Source organism: Triturus cristatus, chromosome 3_2, assembly GCF_964204655.1.
Source record: "Triturus cristatus chromosome 3_2, aTriCri1.1, whole genome shotgun sequence".
Taxonomy (NCBI): Eukaryota; Metazoa; Chordata; class Amphibia; order Caudata; family Salamandridae; genus Triturus; species Triturus cristatus.
The window spans coordinates 901,010,403-901,023,015 of NC_140584.1; the positions used below are offsets into that span (position 1 = coordinate 901,010,403).

General features: G+C 46.6%; 2 protein-coding genes across 3 annotated transcripts in view; both read left to right on the forward strand.

Moving 5' to 3' along the window:
• Positions 1–12,613, forward strand: part of ALDH3A2 (aldehyde dehydrogenase 3 family member A2) — a 424,152-nt gene that overhangs the window by 333,322 nt on the left and 78,217 nt on the right. The window lies entirely within an intron of this gene.
• On the forward strand, positions 4,819–7,816 carry LOC146858421 (uncharacterized). The gene has a single exon (XM_085649337.1). The coding sequence runs from the start codon at positions 5,436–5,438 to the stop codon at positions 6,981–6,983; it is 1,548 nt and encodes a 515-aa protein (XP_085505463.1). The 5' UTR covers positions 4,819–5,435; the 3' UTR covers positions 6,984–7,816.

Consider the following 12,613-nt stretch of genomic DNA (forward strand, 5'->3'; position numbering starts at 1 on the left):
AAAAGAGGAGTGGGACGATGATATGACTGACGATATCCCACCTGAGGTTTCCGAGCTACAGTTTCGGTTTTCCGCGGGTGTCATTGTAGGTGATAAAGTTCGAGAGGCTCTGGAGCGCTTGCTATCCTTTCGATGTACAGTGCAACCGCGTGCACTGTTTAAGGACGCAACCACGGAATGGATGGCACAACCTGGTCAATATCCAATGCGAGAAGTTCCCCCAGTGTGGATGCCGGGTAATGCTGGTGCTAATCCTCCTGTCCCACCGCATTTCCAGAGAGTGTGGATACACCTCCCTTGGAAGCGATCGGAAGTTTTGCAAGTGAAGCAATCGCTACCCGATCCTCGTAAGAACCCTGCGGGTTATTATAAGGAGCTGTCCCAATTGGTGGATGCTACAGTTATGAACCTAGCCGATATTGACATGCTGTTCGGTAATGTGGTGCCTCAGCCGGTTTGGACGAAAATCCGTCATGAGAATCATGCAGCCGAGTTAGGCGGCGACTGGGCTGCCCTTACAGCGGCAGATGCCCGACAGGTCGGTGGGGCTAAACCTGAACAGGTTATTGCGGCTTTACCCCAGAGGATAATTACCCTCATGAAGACGCTTATGCCAGCGATGCGCGTCAATTGGGACAAATTATCAGCATGTAGGCAAAAGAAGGATGAAAGTGTGTCTGACTTCTTTACTAGGTTCGAAGAAGCGTTCCTTGATCATAGTGGTCAGGACATGGGTTCTGAGGGTGGTCAGCGGTTGTTCGTTGACAAGTTTGTATCGAATTTGTTGCCCGACTTGAGCAACAAACTGAAAAATTCTGAGAGTGCGTGGGCTGTTTCTACTACTGCCCAAATATTGGCTACGGCCCAATATTATGAGAATAGAGAAAAAGAGGAAAGTGAGCGTGCAGAAAAGAAAACGAAGGATCTCAAAACTAAGGTCTTGTTGCAGCAGGCTTATCCTCCGCGTTCAAATTTTAGTGATACGCAGCAGCCGAATAGATCGCAACCACAGTTTTCTAGACCACAGTCGCGCAATGCTTCGCCTGCGCCTCGCTTTGTGCTGGGATATAATCAGTGCGCATATTGTCGTGGGGAAGGCCATTTGAAGTTTGATTGTCCGGTTCTCCGTGATAGGGCTAATGGTGTGTCGGCTCGGGGAGGACGTGGTGGTCCTCAACAGACTTCTCGTGGTAGAGGTCGCGGAGTTACCCAGAATCAGACCGAACGCTTTGCGACGTCTTCGGATTCGCAAAATTGTTTTGATCGACGCGAACCATCGTCTGGTCGGTCTGCACAGTATCATGTGGATGATCATTATGTTGAATGTGATGTTGATACGGATGGTATTTACTAGGACAGCCGTAGACAAAGGAAGGGAGAAGTATCAGTTCCGGTTGATCAGAGAGGGCCTTATGTTGCAGTAGCCACTTTGGGCGTTGTTGAGCCTTTTCTGTTGGACACTGGTGCAGCGAAAAGTTCCATCATGCATTCGAAAATCCCTGGCGCGCCCTTGTCTGGCTCAACGAATGTTTCCATTGGATTTTCTGGCGCCCCCGTTAGCAATCCGGTCTCTAGCCCTTTGCCCCTTACAATTGGGCCTCATGAGCTGGAAGCTCCTTTGATTTTGACTACTGGTTGTGGTGAGAATCGTTTGGGCTTAGATCTGTTGAAAAGGTTACATGCGACTTTGTACTGTTCCCCTACGGGTGTGGAGCTTACGTTGGGTAAGAGCGTGATTTCCCCTATGTATTTATCGATCGACAAACTTCCCCCGGAATTGAGATCTCTTCCAGATTCCTTGTGGGCAACAGGTCCCAACGATGTGGGCCTGTTGGATATACCACCTTATGTTGTCCAACTAAAAGTGGGTGCGCGTTTGCCACGTATACCTCAGTACCGTATCTCCCTTGATGGTGAAAGGGCGCTGTTAGCGATCATTTACGACTTGATCGGCAAAGATGTTATTGAGGAGACACGAGGTAATGTGTGCAATAGTCCCGTGTTGCCTATTCTGAAACGAACAGATCCCTCCAAGCCTCCCGTGTATCGTTTAGTTATCGATTTACGGGAGGTGAACAAAGTTGTTGTTCCACAGTTTCCTGTGGTGCCAGACATTACGGCTTTACTGACTCTGATTCCAGCTACTGCATCATGGTTCTCGGTCATCGATCTGAAGAATGCGTTCTTCAGTATTCCGATTGCTGTAGAAAGCAGAGATTTGTTCGGTTTCTCATTAGGTGGGCGTAGTTTCAGATTCAAACGCGCTCCACAGGGCTACTGTGAGAGTCCATCAATCTATAGTCAAGCTCTTAAAAGTCAGCTCGATGCATTCGTGTTACCGGCTGGTGCAGCCTTGATTCAGTACGTTGATGATCTGTTAATTGCTGCTGACACTGAACAGCTTTGTCAATCTGCTACAGTGTCTTTGTTACAGCACCTTTGCGACTTACATCATAAAGTGTCACCTTCCAAACTCCAATATTGTTGTCAAGAAGTAACCTACCTCGGTCACTTATTGTCAAAGGCGGGAAGAAGATTGACCCCTGAAAGAATTGCAGCAATTGCTCGAATGACTGTGCCGACAACTCAGAGAGATGTGCGTGCCTTTCTAGGTATCACATCGTACTGCAGACAGTGGATCCCGAACTTTTCACTGTTAGCGAAACCATTGGTAGCTCTCACGTGCAAGGACGTTTCGACTCCTTTGCCTTGGACGGAGGAATGTCAGAAAAGTTTTTCTGAACTACGTGACGCTCTGTGTTCGGCTCCTGTGTTAGGCACTCCTGATTACAGTAAGCCTTTCACATTATACGTCCATGAGAGGGACGGTTGTGCGTTGAGTGTTCTAACGCAACAATTTGGCGATAAGCAGCGTCCGTGTGCATATTTTTCCTCGACCTTAGACCCGGTAGCTAGAGCATTGCCAAGTTGCTTGAGGGCGACGGCGGCAGCTGCGGCGTCTATTCGGCAGTCCGCAGGTTTGGTCATGGACAACATGCTCATAGTAATGGTTCCGCATGCAGTTGATACGCTCTTGAATCGGACAAAGACTCAACATCTAACGAGTGCACGGTTGTCTGGGTATGAGCTTACCCTTTTGGCGAGTCATATACAGATTAAGCGCTGTAATGTACTGAATCCGGCGACATTGTTGCCGATTAATATGGAATCAGATAATGTACTGCCCCATGATTGTTATTTACGAACCGAGGAAGAAACAAAAGGTCGTGTGGACCTGAAAAACACTCCCTTGTCAGATCCCGATGGTACCTTGTATGTGGATGGCTCGTGCTTCAAATTGCCGAATGGTGATGTGACGACTGCGTATGCTGTGGTGACATTGAGCACGGTTGTGGAGACTGCGAGATTGAGCCAGAATTCAGCACAAGCGGCAGAATTAATTGCATTAACGAGAGCGTGTGTTCTGTCGAAAGGAAAGCGTGTGAATGTGTTTACCGATAGTCAGTATGCATTTGGTGTTGCGCACAACTTCGGAAGATTGTGGAGAGAAAGAGGATTTATGACATCGCATGGTACGAAGATCCAGCATGGACAACTAGTGAATGATCTTTTGGATGCACTTACATTGCCTAAACAAGTGGCGATTGTGAAATGTAGTGCGCACCGGAAAGTGACGGATGATGTTGGCCGTGGTAATGCATTTGCGGATGAGATTGCTAAAGAAACGGCTAAGAATCTTGCGACTCGAATGTATGTTACGAGTTCAGTGAGATGGCCGGAAGAGACTGGTATGTGTGAAAATACTGTCGAAAGTGTGAAAGAAATTCAGAATGGAGCTACTGAAGCTGAAAAGACCAAGTGGAAAGAAACTACAGGGAAATTGGATATGCATGGGTGTTGGGTTGATCTGACAGAATGTCAGAGATGGATGCTTCCAGATGCATACGTGTTAGCTGTTGTGACGATGGCTCATGGTTTGTCACATATCAGTGCGAAAGGAATATGCAAGTTCTTGTCTCCTGTGTGGAGGAATGACGGTATCGCTAAATGTGCTGAAAGAGTGGTTAAGAATTGTATGGTGTGTTTGATGCACAATCCCGGAAAAGGTACCCCCACTCCACCTGGTCATTTCGCTCCTCCTACCTGTCCCTTTGAGGTTATCCAGCTGGACTTCATCCATATGGAGAGATGCAATAACCTGAAGTATGTTTTGGTTGTGGTTTGCGCGTTCTCCAGATGGATCGAGGCCTATCCTCTTAAGGATAATACTGCCCTGTCCACAGCAAAAATCCTGCTGAAGGAATACTTCCCTAGGTATGGAATGCCGCGGATTGTGTGGTCGGATAATGGAAGTGAGTTTGTGGGAAGTGTAATGCAGAGTGTGTGTAAGGGCCTTGGAATAAAGCAGAAATTCCACAGCGCCAACCATCCTCAGGCAGCGGGTTTGGTTGAAGGGTACAATGGTACCCTGAAGCTGAAACTCGCTAAGATTCGGGCTTCGACTGGCCTGTCATGGCCGGATGCCTTGCCTCTGGCTCTCCTATCGACCAGAGCGACGGTACACTCCCGAGTAGGGCTCAGCCCATATGAGATTGTGTTCGGTCGCCCTGCGAATATTTGGGGAGTCCCGAGACCTAGGGCTTTTGATAGTCTTGAATATCCAATGTTGATCGATTATTTGTATGATTTGACCACTAAACTACGATTAATTCATCAACAGGTCTTTGAAGCTCTACCGGCGCAGACAGAGGGTCCTGGACATCAGCTCCGGCCAGGTGACTGGGTGGTCACCCGCAATTTCGGTCGGAAGCGTAATTTGGAGCCAAGATTTGTTGGACCCCACTTAGTCTTATTGACGACGAGGACAGCGGTTCGACTGGAGGGCCGGAAGCATTGGGTCCACGCCAGTCACACAAAGAAGGTACCGATCCCCTTACCAACCGACGGTTGGGTGAGAACTGGGATTCCGGCAGAAGAGACTGAGGCTCCTTTGCGTTTCGTGCCATTCAGCGACGCTCAACTTGTGGAGGATTCGTTGTTGCCAGATCCACAAGTGGAGTCATCAGTAGCAGAAAACCCAAGGTCCGACTCGTCATCTGCTTCATTGAACACTGCTGCGCCATCTGAACAATTGTTCGTAGAGCAAACTCAACCTGGAAGAAGTCGATACTTTCTTCGTTCAAGGACTTCAAGGACTAATAAAAATTGATAGTATAGTGGTTTCGACGTTATGAATGTTATGAACAATTACATCCTTTCTTTTTGAGTTTTTGTGCTTTCCACTGCTAAGAGACTTGTAACAAATTTGAACCTCTCCATCCGGGTTACCGTAGGGCCGTGCGGGTACTTCTTTCTGTTTAGCAGGTTTCTGACGCTAGGTTGGTTACTTTTGTCGATTCCTGGGAACTCCTGGGGATTGATAATCGCTACTCAGAACGAAGTGCGTCAAGTACGTCACGGACGGTTTGTAGAGGATGGCTTTCTCTAAGCTGGTGGAAGAAGAAAGGGTATTGGCACAGAGATCAGAGTTATGGAGGGTCGTGCGAACAAAATGTTTTCTGTTTCAGGTGTTTCTATTATTCCTAACTGTATCTATGTTATTGGTGGGTGGAGTGTATTTTGGGGTATCGCAATTTATGCCTTCTGTTTCACCTACCTTTTCTCCTAACCTAAGTTCCCCCACCACTGTTTCTCCACATTCTTTTCACCCTTTGCCTCAACACGAGCAGGTTAGACGTGCGGAATTCAGGAATAATTCCTTTGTTCAACTCCTACATCCGCATCAGTTAGTGGTGAATACTACAAATTGTTGGGTATGTGGGTTAATGCCACACACCATGGATAGGGGTATTCCGTACTTGGTCCTTCCGTACAGCTCCCAGGGTTCTGCTCGAGCATTTCAAACAATGTTTCGTAGCGCACTAGACTCCTACCCCAGTCGAGAGCCCAGATCTGTTAAATCCGGTCCTGGTCCGTACCACAAGCCTCTGATGATAGCCATAGCAGATCTGGACAGAGATGTTTTCGATGCATCACTCATTCCAGATGAAGAAGTGCAGGCTTATAAGGATCTGAGTGAGGCTGAGTATGGTACGTCAGTGGGAGATAGACAGCTGAAGAGCTCGTCCCCGATATGGATTGTACCGCACCTTGGTAATTTCTGTTTGCAGGGTTTGGGTCGAAATCCGAGAGCACAACTTGGGAACAGTGCTTGCACTGAAACGTACGTCCTACCGATGCTCTCCTCCCCTGTTTTCCTAACTGCCAAGGGCACCTATTTTTTGTGTTATGAGCGCGCATATACATGGTTACCCCGTGATTTCTCGGGTACCTGTTATATTGCGAATCTCTTACCTCCGACTTTTACAGTTGCTTCGGATTACCACAAAACTAGAGTTGTGAGAGGTGTAATTAGCAAAGAGGATACTGCTGGTCAAGAAGCAGGAGACTTCTTTAAGGGTTTCCTGCCGTTTTGGGGACCTATGGTTAATAGTAGGAACCTAAGACAGTTGACCCGCGTGGTAGAGTCGACTGCTAATATTACTGCAACTGCCCTTGGTAATCTAACAGCGGAACTACAGGCGGATAGACTCATGACGTTGCAGAACCGTATGGTTCTAGACGTTGTTCTTGCAGATCGAGGGGGTGTGTGTAAAATTATCCATTCTAGTTGTTGCATTTTCATCCCTGACAATGCTCCAACTGTTTATCAAGCCATCTCGAAGTTGCATAAGATTTCCGAGTCCATACACGTGGACGAAGGTAATTGGACGCTTCTAGGATGGTTTTGGGGTTTGATGTCAACTTGGGGTTGGAGTATTCTGATGATTGTAGGGGCTGTTGTAGCGTATCTGTTCACGTGTTGTCTTTGTGTGCAGTGTGGTCCTGCCTTATGTGGCCTATGTGCTACGACGTGTATAAGGCGGCCATCTGTTACCAAGGAGACATTGATGGATAGAATGATGTTCCAGCAGCATCTGAACGATCTGATGAATATCGATATAGATTCCGATCTAGACTAGTGCTTGCCTACATGAGGGCAAAAGGAGCGTCTGAGGTTCCGTGTGAGACGGGACGGCACTTTTTGAGTGGTGACGAATATGGACGAGTGTGGTATCTATGAACCGCAAATGACGAGTACAGTGGGTGTGCGAAGTTTCGCAATACACCCATGTATGGTTCGTCTCATTTTCATGTTCGTTCATCTGAACCCTTGGGCTCCATTTTAGATACAGCGTCCATTTTGTTTCTTGCCCTCAAGTAGCCAGCGAACGGGCTTTTGCCCGCTTCGTGACCCTGGGACTTCCAAGATAGTACGAAGGACACGTGTTTCTTTGAGGTGACTTTTACGACGAGGGGAATGACACGAGTAAGGCCGATGGCCCCGCTCGAGGCTCATCTTGCCGCTCCGGTCTATTGTTTCAGTCACGCATACATTAGACACGAGGTCTTTGATCCCTCTATCGAGTTTCCTTTATTGCCCTAACACTCTTTTTCTAACCTGTTGTGCATCCTCATCCTTTCCTTACATTCTGTTTTCCGTCCTTCCTTAATGTGTTTATGGTTGAGAGGAAATGTGTTTATTGCGGAGGGAATATGTTTTTACAGTTGGGAACCAGCAAGGTTGATTGTAATTATGTCCCGGCCTCCTGAAACATGAACGCGACCCTTTTGAAGTTTATTGTGGGAACTGAGTTGAACCTTTTTGTTCGCCATACTGTGCTATGGCAAAAATGTGTATAAAAGGAGCGACCCACTTCTACGAATTTGAAGCAGTCTCCGAGAACCTACACGCTGTGTACTTCTTGTGACCTCTGTATCCCTGCAGTAAATAAACGCTGATCTCTGACGTCGCTGGAAGTGTCCCGTGTCTCTGTGTTTTGTACGCCAGAACAGGTAACCCACGAAGGTTTCAGGTGTTGTCCCCTGGCACCGCTGGGGCTTAATAAAACCCAGTCCTTCAGCGGGACAGATTCAAGTGGGATGGCTTGGAGTGGGGCAGAATCAAGTGGGATGGCTTGGAGTGGGGCAGATTCAAGTGGAGTGGGGCGGATTCAAGTGGGATGACTTGACGTGGGGCAGAATATTTTGAACTGGAGCGGGGCGGATTGGAGTGTGCAGATTCTTTTGGACTGGACTGGGGCAGATTGGAGGGAGGCAGATTGTTTTGGATTGTAGGGGGCAGATTGGAGGGAGGTAGATTGGTTTGGATTGAGTGCGGCAGATCAGTGTGGGGTGGATTAGAGTGGGGTGGATTGGGGTGTACTGCACGATTATGTGCTAAAGCATTGTTTTAGAAATTACACAAGAAAGAAACTATGTTGCTTTGCAATAAAATAATCCTCATCTTTTGAGAACAGAGCTCATGAGCAAAATCAAAAGAAAACTTGTGCATGGGGAGAAAAGTCGAGTTGGCAAAATAAAACATGGTTAGCTAAAGAAAAGACATTGTTGCAGTGTATTTGTCCTGTTGGGCACGTGTTCCCCAGTCACTTGCCTTCTGTTAGCAGGGCACTTAAAGTTAAACAGAAGAAAATAGTACCTCAGTCGCGACGGGAGCAGGGGACGGACACTGATTAAGTTGAATCAAACAGTATTTATACCCGGCTCCACAGATAGGTTTGAAACTGTTAGGCCTGCCTTGAGGTATTACGAGGCTGTAAAGATAAATGCAATGCGAGTCAACCAATGGTATGCAACGGGCGGGCTCCAAGCCCTATTTTTTAATAACGTTTCTTGCATGCGAGACACATATTCTAGTGAATACTCTCGCAGGCTTGACCCTAAAAGGAGTAAGACTAAAATTGCTCAAGTGCCATTACATGTCAAACCTAAAAATAAAGGTAATTTTAATTTCATTTATGTACTCCTTACTACCTCTTACGAAGCGTTGACGCACTTCACGCTGAGCAGCACGCTGCTCCCAGACCAAGATAAGTGGTAAGCCAGTGGGTATTGTCCGGTATGGGTATTAGTCTCATGTTGTCTCAATGAAACAATTCATTGGATTTGAACCAGTTTTTTTTATGATAATCTAAAATCGGTTATGTGCAAATAATTGGTGAGATTTAGAGATAGGCTAGAGGAAATTGAATATTGATAGCTTTCAGGGTAGATTCTAACCTTTGATATGAAAGGTGTGCAATTTGCAGAAACCCAATAATGAAAGGAGACTGTACAGTGTTGACGTGTTGGGATAGAGGTTGTTTAGTGTCTAAATTGCAGGAAATTGAGTTGAATTACACTTGCATGGGAGATCCCTCTGAGTTGGCTTACACTATGTGTGTAGATAGAGTATATAAATCATTGATCTCGACTAAAGGCAGTGAAGGTGTTTGTTATGCAATGATGCATGCTTCCTTATGTCACAAGAGATTTCCCTTTCCCCGGCACCACTAATGAAAGTTGAAAGTTATGTCGCTCACTTTTATATTTACATTTTGTTAGACCTGAGAATGCAGTAATGGGCTTAAAACTTACAAATACAAAAGGGTGTGGCTTGACCTAAGATGGCAGCAGCTGCAAAGTCCCTGAGCATACATTGGAGGTCAAAGGTTCAACCGAGAGAAGCATCAAGTTCGAGACTGGGTTGAGGAGTTTGCAGTGCTGCCAGGATCTAAAGTGGTGACTGCGGAATCCCACAGTGCAGCTGCAACTAATAAGATTGGGGCACTGCAAGTGAAGCAGTAGTAGATGTGACGCGGTGAGCGTGCCGTGCCCATGGGAGACCGAAATCCAGCCACACCCTTAAAATGATGTTGCAGCCCTGAAACAGGCTGAGAAACTCCTGGGGAGATCAGGGAGGACCCAAGCTCATCAGTGCTCCAAGGCCCTTGTTGGATCGACGTGGCTTTAGAGAAACTAATGGAGACATGCCAGATTTTCAAGCTCCAGCACATTATAGTTTGATCCATCAAGCCGGGGTTACAAGTGTTCCATCTTCACATATACCTATGGATCTTACAAATTCATAATCTTAGTACCAGTCCAAAACATTAGACCAAAGTGTCGCCTCCCTCGCTCCTGTGAGTCAGTGCTGTGTGAGATGCTTTAAGTGGCTTCTTGCTATATGTGGCATATCTCAGTGTCATACTTAGGTGAGAGCTAAGGCAGTCATAGATCGATTTAATAACCTGGTGGGTTTGGTTTGAAACGGTCAATGTAGCACGTCACATTCGTAAGGGTGCGCACCCTCCAGTAAGTGCTCCTGTGGGTCTCGCAGGCGTTCCTCTGGGCGTCTTCAGGCCTGGGTGAGACAAGTCGTCTGGTAGGGCTCACCAGGACCTAGCCACCTCCCTTTTCCCCAGCCCCCTCTTAGCCTCTTTGAGTCATATCCTTCCATTGCATCCTGCACACTTCCACAGTTCCCCTCTCCATGTCTAGGACCTCCTGATACCTTCCAGTTTCTGGCTATCTCACGTTTAGAAAGGACAAACGCTAGATCCTGAAATTTGCTGGTGACTTTAGTCTTGGATGTGTGGGGAAACCATCCCAGCAGGCAGTGGGCTGAGGTGTGTGGGACCTTTCTCTCAATAGCCTCTTCTGCTATGTGCAAAACCCCCTCCCAAAACTCGTGCAGTAGTGGGCAGGTCCAGAACATATGAAGGATATGTACCCTTTCTTCCCCGCACCGAGGGCAGGCCGCCTCTTCTACCTATTGGTTTATGCGCTCTGGAGTCAGGTAGGATCTGTGAAGGACATAGTATTTAATGAGTTTAAAGTCAGCATTTCTAGATACTTTGAGTATTTCAGCGAGGATGTTCTCCCAGTCTTTTGCTGGAATCTGGGTGACTAGGTCTGCTTCCCTCTTAGTTCATTACTTTTCCAACAGGCACTGTTGATCTGCGTGTTGCGCTCTGTACAAACATGAGACTGCCTTAATGGAGCCTGCAGATAGGGCCATATAATGATAACTATGCTGCTGCGGCAGTTAAGTAGTTTCCACATGCCAGTGTTTGTGTATTGCTGTTGTGAGCGCTCTGTGCAATAAAAATTGTCTGCGGGGTAAGTCAAACTCCATGCGGAACTCCTCGAAGGGGAACAGCTCTGCATCTCTGTAAGGATCCCCCATCTTGGTTGCCAAAGCTTCCGCCCAAACCTCCAGATCTCGCTAGTTGCCTTATGAAGAAATGCCTTTTTATCATGTCTAGTGGTATTTTGGGGGAACATGGGAATCTGAACAGCATTTCCTGCAAACCTGGATATAGAAGGTTGCAGAAACACTTTGAAAGCGCCATCACTTATTAATTTAAGAGGATGTTCTTAACGTAATAATTTTCAAGTCCTTGTGTTCTTAACCTTTTGACAAATGTCTTTTCTTATTTACCTTTCTTTAGGAATGCTGTTACTATTCCTATGACCTCTATTAGGCAAATTCTCTCTAATTAGTGTGTAACTTTGCGTTTAATTGATTATCCAATAAGTATGCTTGTATCCCTCTCCTGGCATTTTCAGTCACTACTCTTTTTCTTGGCTCGCCTCTTTTTGGCAGACAGATGCCAACATGTGTGGATTCCTCCTTTCTCCTCAAAACCCCGCAAATTAACAGTGGGAGTTCCCCAGGGCTCTGCCCAAACCCAACTTTATTCAATATCTATCTTCCTCCCTTTGCCCCAGATAGCTGAAGACATTGGGGCAAACGGTATAGCTTACGCTGATGACATGCAACTGCTGTTCTCATGTGGCAAGGTGATCAGGATTACAGATCGAAACATGCCTGACTGCAGTTCTCCACTGAATGACAGTTCACCAACTCCAGTATAATGTGGACAAAACAAATTCTTTTTTTTTGCCAACATTCCTCCAGAATTTTGGCAGACTTTCTAGCCCAAAGATGCTCCTCTTCGAAACCCGGAGGGAGGCATAGTCCAGAATGTAGGTGTCAAATTTGATGACCGCTTGTCCTTTAAGCTTCAGATTAGTTGAGTGGTAGGCACTTTTTTGGTTCACTGTGTTCCTTAAAGTTCTTACACCCCCTGTCCTTAACAGCAAAAAATGGGTATTCAGGCCTTGATAACCTCCTGGTTGGACTACGGTATTGCCCTCTATTATGGGATACTGGAACATCTCTTGGACAGACTTCGAGTGGTCCAAAATGTAGCAGCTGACTGCCTAAATTTGCCTATCAGAACGTGGATCTGTTCTCATCTGCGTGCACTCCACTGGCTTCCTATCCAGAAAAGAAGCTTGTTTGAGGCTCTAGCACTAGTGCATGAGGTTTATGAGATCGGTGCGGTCTATCTTAGAACCAGGGTCAGCTTCTACAATCCATCAAGAAACCTGAGGTCTGCTAACAGATTATTAGTAGTGACTCCCAGAATTCGAAGTGTCAGAGAGGGAGGAAAGTCACTTATCAGAAGCATGGAATCTGCTCTCCCTGGAGCTTTGCGCATTGACCAATGTTGCAGTGGTTAAAAGAAAACTGAAAACATGGCTTTCTGTGCAGGAATAAATGCAATCTGTTCCACCTTCTTCGATCTGTTCCAAGGTGCTGGGACACTCCTAGGTGTAGCTGCAAGCAATACAATTCACTTTCATCAAGTTGCTTTCTTCATAATGCATCACTTGCCACAGTCTATGTCTCGAGTCTGGCCAAGACTGAGCCTGTTACCTGCCTGGAAGAACCTCAGAAGCTTCCATCTGGTGAATTCCT

Bases quoted from the DNA above. Each gene is read 5' to 3' on its own strand.
- LOC146858421 (XM_085649337.1), top strand. From the start codon at position 5,436: ATGGCTTTCTCTAAGCTGGTGGAAGAAGAAAGGGTATTGGCACAGAGA.